The sequence below is a fragment of the Passer montanus genome, unplaced genomic scaffold (genome assembly GCF_014805655.1).
Source record: "Passer montanus isolate IOZ18808 unplaced genomic scaffold, ASM1480565v1 scaffold201, whole genome shotgun sequence".
NCBI lineage: Eukaryota > Metazoa > Chordata > Aves > Passeriformes > Passeridae > Passer > Passer montanus.
The window spans coordinates 170,901-190,297 of NW_024366604.1; the positions used below are offsets into that span (position 1 = coordinate 170,901).

At 46.7% G+C, this 19,397-nt stretch overlaps 1 protein-coding gene across 1 annotated transcript in view; it reads right to left on the reverse strand.

The window, feature by feature from the left end:
* PAX5 (paired box 5) overlaps positions 1 to 19,397 on the reverse strand; it is a 132,223-nt gene that overhangs the window by 34,234 nt on the left and 78,592 nt on the right. The window contains exon 8 of the mRNA XM_039708441.1: positions 2,099 to 2,200. Within this exon, the coding sequence (XP_039564375.1) occupies positions 2,099 to 2,200 (102 nt within the window). The remainder of the gene's footprint in view (positions 1 to 2,098; positions 2,201 to 19,397) is intronic.

A 19,397-nucleotide genomic window follows, 5' to 3' on the forward strand; every position in this document is an offset into this window, starting at 1 on the left:
CCTGTCCTCACCATGGCATTTCACTTGCACCCTGTGACATCAGAGCACTGTGGGTGCTGGCACCTCAGCACAGCACAGACACCTCCCCTCCAGTCAATTCTGCAGGGTGACAGACACCAAAAGGCAGGAGAAGCTTGCAGGGCCAGTGGCCTGCAGAGGAAACACATTCATGGGAGCCTCAAACAATTGCAGCTGTCAGTCCCTAAAGCTCCAGACTGAAATCAAACCATGTGTTTGCTTGTTTGGCTCCTTCAGAGAAAAGCATTTGAATAGTTTATTCTCTGGCACAGCAGACAAGCCATATAAAAATGGAAATTCACTGCTGATATGCAAGTCCCTTGTTTTGCAGGAAAGGAGGGAGGAAATGTGAAATTTTGAGCATGTGTTTGAACAAGTCATGGAGATGCAGCAGAAACAGGCTCCTGTGTACCTCCTTGCCTGTGGGAGGGATAAGGAAGGACGTGGGTCTGGCAGGAGGCAAAAGTGTTCCTGTTAGGATGAGCAGTGTTGGGGGGCTGGAGAAAAGATACAGACAGAAATGAAGCTGAACCCACACATCTTGCAACTGCAAGGGAGTGTGAAGGGCTCCCGTGCCCCACAGGCAAGGTGCAGACCCCAGCAGGTGTGGGACAAGCACTCAGCCTGGTAAGGGCTGGGTTTACTCACATCAGCAGGGGCAATGGCAGTAGCAACAAGCATGCAACAAAACACTACTTATGTGTTATCATGTATACATTTCTCCCATGTCTCTAACCACTTAACTCACACAATTGCTTAATTACAAGCAGAAATTCATGGCTAATGATTAAAAATCTTATCAAGGAAGCACATTTCTAGCAAAGGCTGCAAAAACTAGAACAAGGCAGAGGCATGTTGTGAGATGAATTCCTGAGAGCTGGCAGAACAAACACATGCCTGTGCTTGGGCATGACAATTTGGCCATTTTGGAGCAAGCAGAGATGTGCCAATGGTAGCAGACTGGATCTGTCACCTGCCTTACTGTCAGCCCCTCAGGGACTGTGGTGCTTACCCTAGCAAGGCTCTAAAACTGGCCCTGCAAAGGACAGGAGTCAAAGAAGGATTGAGAACGCATTTTGGATGCTAGTTAGCAAATTCTCACTTAAATGAGACAGAGAACCTACAGGAATTGCAGCTGACCTTCACACTAGCTGGAGCAGAAGGTTGTTATTAAAGGAACCAGTGACAGGAACAGTGCAGTTATTCAATATAATGGGTCACACAAGCCTATATGTAGTTAAAAATAAAATCTATTACCTGGGAAAATCAGCTCAGATGACTCTACATCACTGAACCTACACTGCACCTCCTCTGGCTGAGCACCATTAAGCCCCACATCCTGCAGCTCTGCCAACCCACTCTAGCAGCTGCTCCCAAAGAATTGGTAACTCCCCAGAAAAGACAGGAGTGCTGTGGCCACACCACTCCGTGCAGATCTGCAGCCAGCAGCGCTGAAGGCTGGCATCAGTGATGGGACACACCTGCAGAGCCTGCTCTGCCCACCCCAGGCACCTGCACAACCTCTGCTTCTGCTGCCACACAGGCAAGCAGTAGCCACCAGCTGGCTCATGCCACCTGGAATTTCTGACTGTGAGGCTCCAAAATGGGAAGGAAATTACAGAAATAGAGTGTCCTGGGAACAGCTTGGTCACCATGAGTTTGCATGGAGGAAGTCTGAGGTCAGGACATATCCAGTCCCCAGGGCAAACAGCCTCAATAGTGGGGCAGCACTGGGACAGTGCTGGGACAGTGCTGGGAGAAACCAGGTGAGTTCAAGCAAAGCCTGAGTCAGGTGAGTAGAGCCTGGCACAGCCCAGTATGGAGCAATCACCAGGCTCCGCAGAAGGGAGGCTGGGATCTCCTCCAGCATTTCAGTGCCAACACTTTGCCTTGGCACTCTGCAGGTGATGCAGCCTCCTGTGCTGGGGAGCCTGGTGCTACTTCACTCAGCATCACACCACACCCGCCCCTCAGCACTGTGGCTTCTACCTCAGCACATTTACAGCATGCAACATGTCTCTCCTGAAATACTATTTGTTTTCCTTTTATCTTTTCTTTCTCCCCTGCTCTGAAGACTCACCAGGCACCATTCCTGTCAGTGCTGGAGCGGAGTAGCTGCCCTGTCCAGCAGGAGGGACGTGTGGAGGGTATCCTGGGAGGGTTGTACTTGCCAGCTCGCGACCTGAGGAATCAAACCAACAAATCACCACGTGAGCATTGCGACAAGCAGACATGGTTTTACATCTCCCCAAGCACCCAGAACACAGCCATGCATTTGTCATCACTGCTCTGTGAGGACCAGCATGGGATTTCCAGCCTGGCAGGGAGGGCAGGCACAGTTTTGTTTTCTCTATAAGCTGCCACAAAGCTCCAATGAAGTGCAAGACTGGAAGATGAAGAGCAGAGCTCTGCAGGGAGAGGAACACACCCGCCTGAACTCCAGCTGCTCACCCCTACTCCCAGACTCCTCCAAAGCTTAGATTTGTAAAGTCAACACCAGTGAAATGGGAAATAACATAGATCTTAATGACATTTTGCCAGAAAACTCCCTTGAAAATCACATGCAAAGGCTGAGACTGTTTGACATCTACATACAATGTAGGGCATTTGTTTTATCTCTAATTAAAAAAAAAACCAAGGAACAAACACAAGGCATTGAGACATGAAGGTGTTTTAAAATATAGTTTGTCACAGTGCCAGATGAAGAGTTAAATTTGCAGACATAGCCTGATGCACTGGTCTTTCCTCAGCCACAGAAACATGGGTTTTAGTCAAGTACCCACAGGACTTCCATGAAAACAATCCCACAAAAGCAGGAAGTTGGATGTCTTACATCTCTCTCTGCCCCTGGACCAGGGGTCTGGGCTACCCCCTCTTACTTCACCCTCTCCCACACACATCTCCTGTCACCTTCGAGGACATGTTTCTGCTGGCAGTGCAAAGACAGGAGGTCAGATATCAAGGCTCACAAAGAGCCACAGAAGTGTTTCCTCAGTCATGCCTGGACTCTGCTCCCATGTGGAGGTTCTAGAACAGTCACCATTCCTTCAGGCCACCACAGTGAGGTTTTGGGAAAACCACTGTCAGCTGTGGTCACAAGAGACCCTCCAGAAGAAAAGGATGTTCCTGTGATCTCATCAGGCAGGATCCATCCCTCATCCCAGAGGAGCCCACTCTTGGTCTTCTGGGCTCCCATGGCATCCTTGGGCACAACACTTAGCAAAGGACAAGCTGCTTACAAGACACACACAGGTGCTTGGTAGCAGTGACCCTGCAACACCACGGCTTGGTCAGCAGCTGGACATAGGCTGTGCAATCCACTGCCAGTGTGAGCATCACACACACTACCTCAGGCATCACTTTAGTTCATGCACCTGCCCCTTAGACCCACCCCCCTGGCTCTGCCACCACCTCTGCCAGCCTGCCAACCAAGGTCAGGGGAAAATGAAGGGTCCATCAGATGCAAAGCACAGCTCAGAGGCTGTGGCACTGCATGAGAGCTTAGCTCTGAAAAGGTGAGTGTACACCTCAGTTAAGAGGAAGAGACTCCAGGCTGCATGAAGCACCTGGCCCTTCTGCTCTTCCAGCCTCTACAGGACAGGGACCACTGTGGCACCAGTCGGCTCCAAGATCCGGTTGGCCCAAAACAGCTCACTAGCAAAAATCAGATTCCTTCCCTAAAAGGCAGCAGGTTGGATCAGCAAAAGTTATGTGACTTTGTTGACTTTAGCACTACTGACAAGAAAAAAACCCACAGGTTCTTGTTTTTCATATTGTGTTCTGTAGGCAATTGTTTTTAAGACAGTGAACTTTTTTCAGGTCTCTAGAACTTGTAGAGATTGAAACTGAACAGAACATTTTTACAAAAGCTGAAACAATTATTTTTAAATTGGTTTTTTTAGTGAAGATTTTGAGCCTCAATTTCATTTTGATCTAAAAATAAAACTTTTAAATCTTACTTTATTCAGTATCTTTAAAGAAATGAGACTTTATCTGATGAGACAAGAGACAGGTACACAAGTAATTGCAAATTGTGGCTCACAATCTCTGGGTCACGGCCACAAAGGCTTCCTCCCCCTACCCTCAGATGAAGGGGTGCATGCCAAAACTCTAGTATCGCTGCAGTGATCTCTTAGCACGTGCCCCACTTTCCTCCGCACTCAGTATCTGCAAATCAGGATGCAAGCTGTTCCTCTCAGGCCCTTCCTACAGAATATTTATGGTGCATTCACATCCTAAAAGAATTTAAGGTTCAAAACAATTGATTAATCTGTTCTCAGTGCTAGGGAGAAGTCACATCCCTCACGGAAGGGCATAATGAATTCTAATTATTCAATGCAGGTAGAAAATGGTTATTTTAGATTAAAATGATCTCCCCTCACCACTGCCCTGTTTCCTTCTCTCCCACACAAAATTAAATGCTTTATGTCACCTCTACAGTCTGGAGAATACAGAAGTACCTGCAGTCTACATAAAGTCAGTCTCAGAAGCTAAGTTCACTGCCAGCACTAGCAGGGACTCGGCTAACGGCTGTCCCTAATGCAGATGAACATTTCACAGGCTGACTGCTGCCATCTAGGAGCCCTCCGGAGACCCAGGAGGGAAATCAGGACTCCTCCCTTCCTTGGTTGAGTGGTGTCACCACAGAATGGCACCACACGTCAGGTCCCAAAGGTGCCTTGACCTGTGGGCAAGCTCCCCCTCCCAAACTGCCCCACACCGACTACACCCCATGCCTCACTTTCCACAGCTGTCGTAAAAACCTTGACATTTACTTCAGTATTTTGAAATATTACAAGTAATTCACTTTCTCCGAAGCCATTGCCACACCCAAAATTACTAGGATCACTGTCAAGGGCACTGAGCAACATAACCATCACAAACAACAGTATAACAAGTAGGACCTCTGCTTCTCAGTCAATAAAGAAATATCACCCATTATCTATTCCACAGGTTTGGGCTGGTTTCCATTACATCCCATTTCCAAATGAAATGTTCTGTCACGTATCAACAAATCTTCCTTGTAGGGTCCCCACAGCCAGGTCTCAGGCAGGGCCTGAGGGGAGGCTGAGGGGGTTGGCCAAAGGTCACCAAGGGCATAGCTGCAAGTGCTGCAATCCAACCTCATCCTACCAATCCATCCAATTTGCTTTCACCAAAAATGAAAGACTGGAGCATCCCATTCTCTATGACATTTTCTCCCAGTGCTGGCACGCTTCAGCTGCACTGAAAGAATTAATTTAAGACAAAAAATACTAATCCACCTAGTACAAAAAGAGATTAAGAAGCAGCCTCTGCTCCAGGCTGTTCTGCCTTACTCATACAGGCAAAGCACCCAAGAGAAAATGAACATCTACACTTTAGCAGTGGGCTACACAGACATAGGAACCTAGGTCTCTTCAAGACATATTTTTTCCTGAATGTCTTAGTCCTGTGCTTTTTGAAGGTTATTTTAGATACCTAAAGGTAAAGATACAGCAGAAGCAGCTGTGGGCAGAACTGCCTCCTTGCCTTGCTGGGCTGGTATTGTGCAGGACAGAGCAGCTCAGCTGCCAGCTCCAGCCTACAGAGAAGCTCAACTAGAGCAGAGCCTAGCAGGAATTTCCAAGGTAACCAACAATATTTTTCCAACAACCTCTGCCAACAATTTTAAGCTCCAAGTGCCAAAATACTTTCCTGAGTCTTTCCTACAGTGGCCTCCCCATGGAGAGGCTGGTAGCCCCAGCAGCATCGGGACCTTCAGTGACATCTGCTGACCTGAAGCTGGCACACCTCCATGACAGAAGAAGCACACAGCAGCTCTAGTGCCCATTCAGCCTGCACCCTGCCATAGCCTTCATCGCATCACTTCCTCCAGACTGCTTCACCAGGCTCCTTCAGGTTCCTGAGGAACACCTCCAGGGCAATGCTGACCCAACACTCATCTGGTTTCCAGAGAGAAAATGTCTTAGGGGGAGCACCAATGTTGTCATTGTGGAGAGTGGAGTAAACACCTCTGCTATGGACACCCTCACACAAGTCAAAGGCTCTGCACACAGAAGAGAGTCAACAAATGTCCAGCCTTCCATTTTCACTAGGAGCTGGCAACACTCACAGTGAAAGCAAATTATCATTTTGCAAAGAAAGTGTAAATGAGTAATTTTCTTCCATAAAAGAAATGTTTCCACCAGCTACAGGAGAGCTTAGCAGCAGCCCCTGTACAGATGAAGTAAGCAGTGCTTGGGCATCAGCAAATGTCCCTGCTGCAGGACAAAAGCGCTGGGGCAGAGAGCAGCCTGCAGCAGCAAAGGACTCCGCTCTCCCCAATCCACAGTGAAAAAAAAAAAAGAGAGAGAGCAGTTTAGAAGCATTCCTCAATCCATCTATCTTCTTAAAAAAAATCAAAAGGCGGCAAAGAGCATTTCCAAGTGTGTCTTTGTACACTACTGTGTGTAAACGTGAATCCAATTAACTTCAAATTTAACTACTAATGAAATTATCTCATTTTGCTATCAGCTCAGCTCTCATCCATGGCAGTAATTAACCACTGGGGGTTGTCACTCCCAGACACATGACACAAGGACTCCCCCAAGCTCAGGTGCTTCAAACCCGTGCAGAATTCATTACCCTGACAGTGTGAAAACCCTTCACTTTCAATACCATAGGGCACCAATGCATTTTTTTCCCTTTATCTAACAGATTGTCAGTAACAGTATGAAAGAAATGAGCCCACTGGACACGTAATTAATTACAGCGAAGGATACATCAGAAAATGTACGGGGTTCAGGTGGTGGAAGGGGGCTCACAGAGCCCCTTTGCCACTGTCTCACAACCACCAGCAGGGCTGGTGATTTTCCCTCCATGACGCACCATGGTCTGCACTGAGGGAAGCCGGGCCTTTGCCCCCTGCCCCATGCTCACAGCAGGTGTGTGATTGCCACTGGCTCAGGAGCATGGTCAAGAATGAGGCAGTTAATGGGGTAATGACACCTCTTCAGAGTCAGGGGTTCAATACCAAGAGGTCAGCAATACTGAGAAGTCAGTCTGGCAGTGTCAGTGAGTCCTCCCACTCTCCTTGCAGGTATCATTACAAGACACCAAACCATCTGAAAAGGCTGCCCATAGTAGCACATGCCCCTCTCTGAAATTACACAAGGCACCACCCAGCACCAGACTGCTTCACCCAGTAGAGACCAGCACTGCCCTAGGCTCCACCTCAGGCATTTCTGCCCAAACCCGATCCCCCACAGCACAGATCAGAGCCCTCCCCCCAGACCCGCACAGAGGCTACTGCCTCACCTGACTCTTTGTGTCTTTCCAGAAAACTATTTTCAAAAATGCATGTTTGCATCAGGCAAATTGGTGATGAAGAGATGCTGCCACACCAGCCCACAGAGTTGTGCAATGAGCTGTGCAGGTGCTTCCAAGCACCATCCCATTCAGTCTGGGGCTCTACAGCTCCTTGCCTGGCAGCCTCTGTGCGCAAGGAATCCTTATGTTGGTTTCGTGCAGGGATGCCATGTAGCAGCTGCAGCAGGGCACCAGCAGAATTGATAAACTACTTCCAGAAGGCCTCCCAGATGGATTAACTTGGCTTTTGACTGTGCTCTCTTCAAAATGACCTTGCATGGTCTCTAAGACTCCACACTGTGATGGGAGGAGGATGGCAGCCCTGCTGTGGTCATGTTCCTGGTCCTGTCACATGGCACCTCCCTCGTCCAGTGCCTTCAAACATTGCTGGCAGAGGAAGGGACCTGCCCTGGTGCTGTTCTGCTGCTAGGAGCCCAAAGGACTGCTGGCCCCAGGAGCCTGCAAATGTTTCTCTCTCTTTGGTGGGCTTTGGCAGCAGTCCTGCCATACCAGGCACCTGCTACCCCAGATACGAGGAAGCTGTGGTGCCTTACAGGAAGGGTTGCCATTGCTTAACACCAGAAAAAAAAAAAGTAATTGGCAGTGATACTTTTTGGGTACTACTTCATCTCTGGGCAACAAGCCCAAATTTCTAGCCTATTTCAGTGAAATTGGTTACCAACACTGACTTTTATTCTGAAAAATCCAGTTCCTACTTATAAAAGTTCTTTTTCTTCTGCCCGGTGAAGAACATGATCATGATAAACTGGTTGTTTCAACTCTTACCCCAAAGAAAATGTTTTGGTCAAATGCATAACGCTGTTATCAGGATAAGACCTGATGAGTTCCATCAACTGGCTCTTGCTCCCTTTGCCACCTGGGGATGTGTGTGTATCGCCCAGGATGTGCCCAGGGCAGCAGCGTGGGGCACTGCAGTACCCAGACAAGAGAAAAGCATGTCCTAAAAAAGCTATCTGGTTTTATCACACACAAAATACTGCTCCACAACAGCAGCACACTCATTACTGCCTCAGTCCAAAGGCACTGAGCACATGTCCCAGCATTCAGTCCTGCCCAAAAAGTCGCTCAGACTCTGTATCCCATGGATGCCTGCAGCACAGCATTTCATGCCATTCCACTGGCAAAGGAGATGTCACCAGCACAGGACTCCAACACACTGAATCGCTGCTGTTAATGAATAACTCCCCTCCTGTGCTCATCTTGCTCTATTTGTGGACATCAAACCAGTGTGGTGTGCTTACTGTGATGAGTTACCTCTCCTGCACCTAATTAGAGGCAGATAAAACAGTGGTAACATACAGATCACCTGTAATGATTTTGCTGACTCGATTATTCTTCTGACAATTAGCTCTGGCTGCCAAAGCCTCACAGGAATGTCAAAGTCTACTTCCTACAAAGCAGGTAATGTCACAGGTATGACCATGAAATCAATAATGAGGCACAGCTCTTGCAGAGGGCATTCAGGTCAGACGGAACAGCCCTTAAATTAAACATTGATAAGCAGAACACAATTATCCATCATGTTTAAGTGCCTGCGTGAAATTAGCAGCCAGGGAATGGGAGCAGTGGGGGAAAGATTAGTGGAGGAGGTATTGAAATGCACAGTGTCCACCGTGACTGGGGCTGCAAGGGCTCATGACAGTGGCACCGTAACCTGCTATCAGAGCCATAAAATTCAGATTAAGCACACTGCACGGAAACAGGGGCTGCAGATGTGGGTCTGTTTTTCTCCTCATCTGCAAAGCAGCAGCAGATGTTTACAGGACTCCAAAGCTGCCTTTCATAGCAGGTGTCTCTGTAACACTTTCCATTGACCCAATTACACTTTTAAAAGAGAGCCAGGGCAGGTAAAAGAGAAAGGAAGGAAGACCAATGCTTTCTGTCAGCGCAAAAATACAGTGAAAAAGTATAGATGAATACCCCAGTATGTTTTCTCTGTGATTCCTAAGAAGGAGTTCTGGAGCTACAGAGTGCTCTGCCCTCAGTCCCATCTCCTCTGGACAATCTCATTTGTGCTGCTGCATAAAAGTCCTGTTCCTTCTTCTGTGCAGCAACAGAGGTCTTGAACCCTACAAACAACTCAATACTCCACTTGTCACATACTTTTTAAGGTTGCTAGGATGAGAAAGTTTTTTCTGCAGATCTGAGCTGCACCATCATCCACCTTGATCTTCTAACACCACCTGGTTCTCTTGTCCCTCCTGTAACACATATAAGGTTAGAATTCCATGGGTTGACCCCTTCATTCAACACATACACTCAAAATGTATTGGAGGGGACATCTGCATGGAAAATAGGGGAAAATACTCCAGGCAGACAACATCTTTTCAAGAACACACTCTCACCCTAATTCTTGTGTAGCCAACAACTAGCCACACACTCAAATGCAGCTGCATAATTTAGCCTTTCCCTGGCCCATGATAAATGACATCTTCAGGTCTTGCAAGGTTTCTCTTTGTTGAGCCCAGGTGGGGCTAGCAGGCCCACCAGTGGCTGGGGCAGGGTAAGGCATGGCCTGGGTCTCAGGTGCTCACAGCTCTGCATGTGGAGGGATGTGGGGAAGTGCGGGTATGCAGGGGATGCATGGCAGAGTGATGGAGAGAATCCCACCACATTACATATACACACCACCACAACTTTTAACTTTATCATCTTTCAAGGGGACACCAAAAGGCAGGGAGGGCAGACGGAGGTGAAAGCAAGGATGATGAGATCTTGTGGGAGGACACGTGGCAGTCTGGATCCATTAAATTCCTTTTGTGGGGCCCTCCCCTTCCCACACCTGCCTGGAGAACAGCAGAGGAGCAGCAGGTCACAGGCAGCATGGGGCATCCTGCAGCAGCTGCAGCAGCACTCTGCAGAAGGGGGTTCTTTGGGGGAGCTGAGTGTGCCTGGCACAGCCTGCAAATCCCACACAGGTCCATGTCCCTGCACAGCCACTGCACACCTAAATCCTGGGAACTGTCCCTTACTGAAGAGCACAGCTCCTCCCAAAGCAGGGGCCAAACAGACACACAATGAGGAGGAGGTGGCACATCACAGAGGTCATGTCACCTTTGCCTTTGTGCCAGTGCAGACAAGACCTTTAATAATGAAACCTTTACAATAAGAGACAGAAATGCCCCAACAGCTTGAATTGTGTAAACCTGGAGTTTATGTGAGCAGAGAGCTGTTCATTCAGCATTTCAACTCCAAGAAGTTAATGGGTGTGTATTGAAAAAGTTCTGAAGGTGCTAGAACATTTGATTTTCCTTTTAAAAAGGAAGTTAAATCTCATTGTCAAGGTTAAAATTACTTCGCTATGTAAAATTTAAGATAGTGAAGACTGATAAAAAAGGTGTCACAAATAAAGCTGAGATGTGCACACTGCTCTGGGCTGGTTTTACCTTCCTTTGTACTTTCTGTTGTTAAACTTTCTTCAGATCTGGAGTTTTTTAAGGAGGCATTTTCTTTGTCTGTTTGTTGTGGATTTGGTTTTGTTGGGGTTTTTTTTATTATGAAATAGACCTGAACAAAGTAAAAATCTTGAATATTTTCACAGTTGTTGGATCTGCAGGGCCCTACCACAGCCAAAAGGATGGACCTTCATGAGCTCAGCAGAGACCCACAGAAAAGGCTACAGAGGCACAAGGACCCAACAGCCTAAGCTCGAATAAACCCCCACTGGTTCCCAATCCAGGGGTCAGTCCCTCCACCAGTGTGGCAGAGAAGCACCTTCACAGATATCAAGGTTAAAGAGCAGGGGAAGGCAGCTCATTCTGGCCCTGGCAGGATGGGATCTTCCATTGGTTGAGATCTCAAACATCAGTCTCTGTTTACATAACACTGAAATGATGGAGGTCTTAACTGTGTTTCAGATCTGGTCAAATTTCACTGGAAAACTGCCTGAAATTTGCTGCTCTTCTCCTTCTTATTTCCATGGCTCACAGTGTAAGGCAGGAAGAGCCAAAATTGCAAGAAGTTAGGATGTGGGAACTGCTGAAGCGGTGTGAGGGAAGCCAAGCAAGCTTCCAGAGGTTCTGGAGAATAAATGGAGTAGTGAATGTGGACTGGAAGCAGGGATACACAAAGGTGTGTATAGCATGGAGACACACGTGGGCTTGTCCTCCTGCTCTGGTCATTCCACTGGTGCCAACTATACTGATCTGCAGTTCTCACTGTTTCAGAAGGGATTCACTGCACAGCAAGTGCTCTCCTCAGCAATTTGCATTAGTTAGAAAATGACATCAGGTGTTGCCTACAAAGGCAAAAAACTCCATGTGTCTACTTATCTGAGAGACTAGTTAGCCTCCTCCTGTCAAACTGACATGTTTAAAGCAGAGAGAAAAGAAATCCCACATAAAAAGAATGGGCTTACCATCACGGCAGGTCTTAGCCTACAAAATGCTATTTTTTGGTTAAGTGCCATTCATCATGTGGGGTAATTTACAAGCAGCATTGAAATAAAACTTTCAAATAGAAATGATAAAACCAACTTTAAAGAGTTCAGAATGAAATAAATGCAAAAGAAACCGAAATCAAAAGCTAAAGTATAAAATAACAATTCCAAAACAAAATACCTCTTCCTGCTAAAATGTACAAAGTGCCAGTTTGGCTGTTTTTCTGCTGTTGAGTATCATGCTTCTGCATTTCATATCACCTCACATCTTAGATCTGAACAGCTTTACACACCTCACAACCACTGCCAAATTAAAGAAGGGTTTTTTTCGTTGTCTTATTTCTAAAATGTACTCTAGCCAGCATGCTACATGCAGTGAATGAAAGAAATAGGAGAATTAAACCACGCAATGAAACAGCTTTCTGACGAATAAAGCTATGGAGATTTTAGGCTCCATTTACTCCTCAATCTAATTTTGCCCTCCAATGCACATTATGTCTGAAATGGGATCTCTTGTGGTTTGATCAGTGCTCTTAACGCATGCAGAAGCAACATATTCCCTTTATTGTTGTTTTCCTTCTGCAGCACAGCAATACTTCTAATAAGAGCAGCACAGCAGGCTTGGTGAGACTGTCTCCACAGTAATCACTGTGCTGCTGGAAAGATGCAGGATGACCAAGAGGATCAGCAGCATGAAAAGTTTGTGGTCTGGGGGATCCCTGTTCATGTAAATACACAGCTAGATGCCAAACACCCCAGAAAAATCATTAGGGGTTACCAAGAGATATTTAAATAAAACACTTTATCTTTTCTTCTTTTCTACTGTTTGGATTTTTACAAATGCCAGAAGATATTTTCTAGCTTCTCTTTGCAATCAAGAAGTCTAGAAGGAAACTACCATCAGTATGTCAAGAACTATGAACTCCTCTCACTGTAATAGGACTCCAGACAACTTCTTGAAGCTACAAGGGAAAAACCAAACAGTAGAACCTGTAGTATGAAAAGTAGCATTGTTAGCATTTTACTGTGGTGGTATGGATGCTCCCAAAAACAAATGGATATGTATGGGATGTATGGGGAGAGGTGGCTGGCCTCCAGCCTCTGCCTCATCACAAAACGGAAATCCAGACCTTTTCCAATCCCACAAGTTCAGCCCATTTAACAAACATTTAACAGTTACGAAAAGGGACATGCCAGCCCTGAGGAGTAGTCCTGCACATTACTGGGGTCCACAGCCTTGATTCAGGCTGGTAGCTGCCCTGGGAACAGAGATGCTGCTCCCAAGGGAGAGCCTCCTTCAGCAGCCCTCAGATCTTCAGGATTCATCCCACAGACCTGGCTAAAAGACCTTGCTGTCCATGGACAACTCAGAGGGCTCATACCAGGCTGTGCAGTCACCTCTGGGACCTTCCCAAGCACCAGGAAAGTGTGTGAGGAAAAATGGACATGGCCTGTGAACCACCAGCTGCCACTATGGTCACTTCATGGAGGGCACCTGAGAATGCCAATGACCTGACACCCATCCACTGTGAGTGGGCTGCCACTACCTTAGATATGCTGTGCTGTGCTTGCTGTGATACGGACTGCACCAAAAACCCTACTGGTACAGGTGCTGCTCCAGAGCATCTGTATGATACATGATCTGTATGATATGATATGATATGATATGATATAATATGATATGATATGACATGATATGATATGATATGATATGACATGACATGACATGATACGATATTATATGATATTACACGATATTATACGATATTATACAATATTGTACGATATTACACAATGTGACACAATACATTTTGTCATATCAGGAGGGGCAGGGCAGCCTACCTCCTCCTCTCAGCCTGGCAGCTGGGATGACACTGCACCCAGGTCTGAGAGCTACACAGGGTAGCCTGGAGAAGATACTAGAATGCAGGCAAGCCTTCAGGCTGCAGAGCCCTGGATCCCTGCCATGTCCTGGTTGGCTGGGATGATCCCCAGCTTCATGATTCCCAGCCATGTGTGGGAAAGCAAGTAAGCTGATCCAGCCAAGCAACCAGGAGAGAGGGAGGACATGGCTTTCCAGGGACCTTGCAAAGGACAGCAGTGACATCCAGAGGGCTTTTGGGACCAGCAAGAGCAGAAGGAGAAGCCCAGACAGCACGCAACCCTGCCTCAGTGGGAATCCCTTCGGTCCCAAACCACAACCTTGCACCCCTTGCCAGCACTCAAGGCCTGATGATGCCCTGGCAGGTCACGTCACTGCTGGGGGCCGTGGTGTGTCCAGCCAGGCTCCGTGCAGTGCTGCTGTGCTGGGCTGCCAATGCTCAGCCAGATGCCAGGCAGGGCTTCACTGTCCCACCTGCTCCTATGCAGACAGACACCTGCCCGTGCAGGGGAGCCCTGTCAGTGCTGACATGGGTGAACACAACCCTGCTGGTGCATCCAGAAATGGGAAGACAAGAGTGTATTGACAACTGGTTATTCAGCTTGCTGCATAAGCACAGAGGAAAAGAAAATCCAACAGCTTCCACCAGTCTGTTTTGCAGTGACGTTAAACCATTAAACTCGCACTGTAATTTTTCATCTTACAAAGATCAACATTTATGATCTGCATCTGGAATTCATCTGAGATGGAGGCATTTCCAATCCAAGCATCATTGCTAATGTCATGAGTTTTCTGCTCCTCATGGAACAAATATGTACACCCTCAATTTTTACATCTTAATTAGGGTTCAACAATGTACAAGTCAACAACCTATATGCCATTTTTCTGCTATTTAATTAATGCTTTTTTGTCCTGAAATAAGATGAAAAGCTGAAGTCAGGCACTTTACCTAGATTCTGTGATGGAAATAGTGAAGCTATGGAAATGTTGACACGCTGGGGTTTCAGTATTTTCCACCAAATATTCTCAGTTGTCAAGTTTGAAATGTTTTACTCCCTTTAGATGAAGAAACCTGAAACATCTCATTTGAAATCACTTTGAGACAAAATTGCATTTTTCATCTGCCCCATCAAGCAGCAGAACAAAATTAGTATTTCCAAGTCCCACCTCTTTCTGAGGTATCTAGTGGGTAGATAGCATCTCATCTCATAGTGAGATATGTATCTCAGCTGATGCACCATGTAGTTAAAAAATAACAAATGTGTGGACTATTTTACGGGAAGCATCCTCTAGTGACTTCAGACCAGAGAAGAGAAGGGGTTGTGCAAAGGGCTCTTGCTCCAGGATATCAATATCCCATGGGATATTCCCCTTCTGCCACATTCAAGCAGGACTGAAGCAATCCATGAGTGCCAGCACTTGGATGGGGAGATGCTGTAGGGATGCCCAGGGCCATGGGACATCTCCAGCCATCCCAACACCTGGGGGCCATGGGTGAGACACTTGGTGCTTGCTTGATCCTCAGCCATTACCCTTCAAGTGGGAGCTCCCAGCTCACATTTTGACCTGCCTGCTCCTCAGCTGAAGACAGTGACCATGGACGAAAGCAGGACAGGAGAGTAGCCAGAGCAGGTCCCTGGCCAACAGTGGCCATCATGGTATCAGGATTTATAACTGTATTAAATGGCATGACAGTTGGCCACAATAAATCAGCTTCCCTTCTTTCCAAATCACAGACAATAAAAGGTTTGGCAGTGAAAGTAATTCATCATCATAAAACTTGAGACATTCCAGCCTTCAATTTCACTCACATTCTCAATACACCAGAGAGGAGTGTCAGAGTTTTAGGGGAGAAGAAAGACAGAGAAAGAAGAAAGGGGAAAATAATTAAAAGAAAACATGAAGAAAGATTGGGCAGGAATAATTATAAAGGTCAGAGAAAGGAGTACCTTCAGGACAGCACTCCAGATGATGGGAGAAGAGCTGCTCTGTTCTTTGCAGGGTGTATGTGATGATGAGCAAAGCTGATGTGCCCCTACCACCCCTATGGGTCCACGGGGAGGAGAGGCTGGGACAGTGTCCAGAGGGATAGACAAATTTCACACTCACTCCCCTCCTCTCCCAGACTGTGGGGCCACCGCTGATCCCTGCTGCCTACAACCTCTTTATGCCACTTTGTGGGGACAGAGGAATGACAGTGATGACAGCAGCTAGCGCTGGTGGAGCAGCATGCCCACAGTCACGAGGGTACATTCCCCTCCATGAGGACTGCAAATTCATTCTGTATGCACCCAGCAGGAGGGACCTCCTCTGCTGCACCAGAGGCCAGCTGCAGCCAGAGGAGCTCAGAGCAGCCACTACAGAAAGGGAGCATTTTTCTGAGGGTCTGCAGGCAGTGTCTTGCAGAGGGAAGTGCAGAAGTAACTCTGTGGTCTGCAAGCCCTTGGTGACATGGTGCACAGGAGCAGTGGCTTTCCATCTCTCAGAGGGGGTCAAGTTCAGGGCATAGGCACTCCTGTCTACCACACGCTGGTCAGGGCAGGGAGGCAATATCACCCCAGAGCTGCTTTATCCATGTCACAGCAGGAGCCAATGATAGTCATATGTTAAGAACTTAAGATCATGTCTCATTAAAACCTGAGTTAATATCAAGACTTGAAGGATAAAAATCTGTCTCCTGAGTAGTGAGGATGCAGCAGTGCATCCCCAAACCTGTTAAGTGAACCCTTATACAGTGGACAAGGTGCACCTGGCCATAAGGTGATAATCCCACTTCTGCATGTCCCCATAAGATCTGATGTGACTTCTGCAGCCTTGCACATCCTTACAGTGGGAGGCCACAGCAGCTGTACCTCTTTTGGTCAAGCATTTGACTGCAGAATGAACGCTGGTCTCTCTAGAGTGGACAAAGCCACTGGGATGCTCTGGGGCAGGACAAGGGGATTCATGGAGCACCTCCTAGAATGGCCTCAGCAGCTGCAGGCGAAGACACACAAAGCAGAAGTGCTCTGCAACCCTGTACCCCGTGTTCAAGCACCAGGTATGGTGTATGTCCCATGTGTCCCTGTTACTGCCAGTGTTCCTTTATTCTACAATGACCACCCCCAGTGCAGCCCCACAGGACAATGTCTCCAGAGAACTCAGGGGCCAGATGCAACTTTGTCACCCAGGCTAGGCTGGGCAATGCCCTGGCTCCACAAGGTCCATAGTTTGCTGTAATTCATTGTCTATATCAGACAGCTTGGCTGGACGTGGATCCATTTGGGACTGCCTTTACTGACTAGCATACACAGCTCAGGCAACAGAGGACACAATTTTCCTACAGTGTGAACAACTACCAGACCTGTTCAAGGCTACTCTAAGGCTTGGGAATAGCTTGTCTCCATGTGCCATAAAACTATACTAACAAGGACAGAAGGAGCAAAAACAAGGTCTCTGATTTGCTGACAGTCTTATCCACAGCCCCCAGCATCACCCCACCTCTTATGGACCCTGCAATTAGTGCAGCTTTAGCCACAGCTGCTGCCTCCCCAACACTCTTCCACACACTACGTACTCTTGCGATCTTTAAGTCCCAGTGGTCAAGGACCATCCTTGCCTCAGGAGCATGCTTACATCTGGGGAGACCAAAAGGTCTGGACCCAAAAGTGCCAGAGATAAAGCCCCTCTTTAGAGGGGTACTGCTGATACATGAGCCTTTTTCAGAAGTTAGTGCTCAAAAAAGTTATAATGTCATCACAGGGCTGTGCTCAAGGATTTCAGATTGTTGTAACGAATGTGCAATGAAAAGAAGGAAAATTCCAGAGGGACCCCAACAATCCTTTCATTCTTTTTACTGAATTTACTTTTGAGCCACATCTGTGTGAAAATCCCAAGCCAGGTGTCAAGTCTGTGGCAGAACAGGCAGTCCCCATCCCTGCTGATTCTTGTGGGATTTCCACAAGTGATGTTCCTCACTGCTGGTAGATATGCCAATTCCATCAAGCAGCTCAAAGGCAGGCAACTTGTATTTTGATGAAGTGCCAGTGACATTTTTCTTTTTTTCTACTGCATTTTTCTTTATGTGTATTTTTACTACAGTTCAACATTTTTATGACAAATTATACAAAACCCAAAATTCAAGCATTTTTTTTCCTTAATGTAACATGAAATCATAAAGAAACAATGGTTCATTACAAAAAACTCAAAACCAATCAAGCAAAACAAACCAAAAAACAACAAATAAAAAAAATTTTAAAAAAAATTTTTAAAAAGCCCCGCAGGCTTATACAATCTCTATTCTTGGCTAACACATTGTTTTCCAGAGACAGAACTACAGGAAGAGCTCTTTCAAAGAATAGAGAACATAAGCAAGAACCTTCCTCAAAAAATACACTGCAGCATTATTAAAACATTACTTCAAACACTTTACACTTAGCAGTTTTTCTTTCTTGAGTCGCCCTAAGTTTCACCTAGATTTCTCCCAGATTTCTCCTGTGTTAAAAAAAATTAAATCATGCTCCCAGTTCTAGGGAATGATAGGAAGGTGTGAGGACACAGCAGACAGCAACTAGCCTCCTACCCTAAGTTTCACCTAGATTTCTCCTGTGTTAAAAAAAAATTAAATCATGCTCCCAGTTCTAGGGAATGATAGGAAGGTGTGAGGACACAGCAGACAGCAACTAGCCTCCTGGCGTGCTCTGCACTGCTCTGGGGTGCACAAAGACCCAGAACTGTCTCTTTTATGATTTCCTCTACTCACTTCCCAAAACTAATGGTCTGATAACTCACAGTCAATTCACTGCAAATCCATAATCTCCCAACTGGTCAGATATCATTTAAGAATTAATTCCTATTAAGCAAATTAAGGCCACATATCATCAGTGGCAGAATAACAGAAGTGTTTAGGTCAGAAAAGCTCTCTAGGATCACCGAGTCCAGCCATTCCCCAGCAACGCTCAGGGCACCAATAGCCCATCTCTGCAAGTGCCACATCCACATGGCTTGTAAATCTTTCCAGGAATGGCAACTCCACCACTGCCCTGGGCAGCCTGTGCCAGGGTCGAACAGCCCTGTCACTGAAGATGTTTTCCCAATATCTGGTGTAAGCCTTCCCCAGCATATCTTGAGACTGTGTCCTCTTGTCCTGTTCTTGTTCCCTGGGAGCAGAGCCCGACTCTGGCTCCACCCTCCTGTCAGGAGGTTGTGGAGAGACAGAAGGTCTCCCCTGAGTTTCCTTTTCTCCAGTATGAGCCCTTGGCTCCCTCACCACACCTAATAGCACTTGTGCACCAGACCCTTTCCAGCTCCACTGATTGTCATTGGACACATTCCAGCACCTCAATATGTTTCAGAGGTCTTCAACCACTGTCATCAAAACAATTGCCTTGTGCTACGAACAACTTCTGCAGCCTGACTCAGATTGCCACCACATTTTATTTTTGTGCTGGGCAGAAGCGCTGATGTCAATGCGCTACTGCTGCTACTCACCTGGAAATATAATTTTGGTGGCTTGCACAGAAACTCCCAGATGTTTTGTTATTGTTGTGGGCCAAAAGAAAAAGCAATTAAGTAAGCATGTAAACTAATTAGACTGCTTTCCTTTCCTTTCTTTTTTTTTTTTTTTTTTTTGTTTTGTTTTTTTTTAATTATTTCCAAATTGGAGATCAACAACAGATTTCAGCATTTATCTGGCAGTGAGAAATTCTACCTGTCAGCTGAAGTAGCCATTGTAAAAGCTGCCAGCCAGCCCTGAGCACCTGAACCCCCCCAGCTGCCATGGCAGTGGGT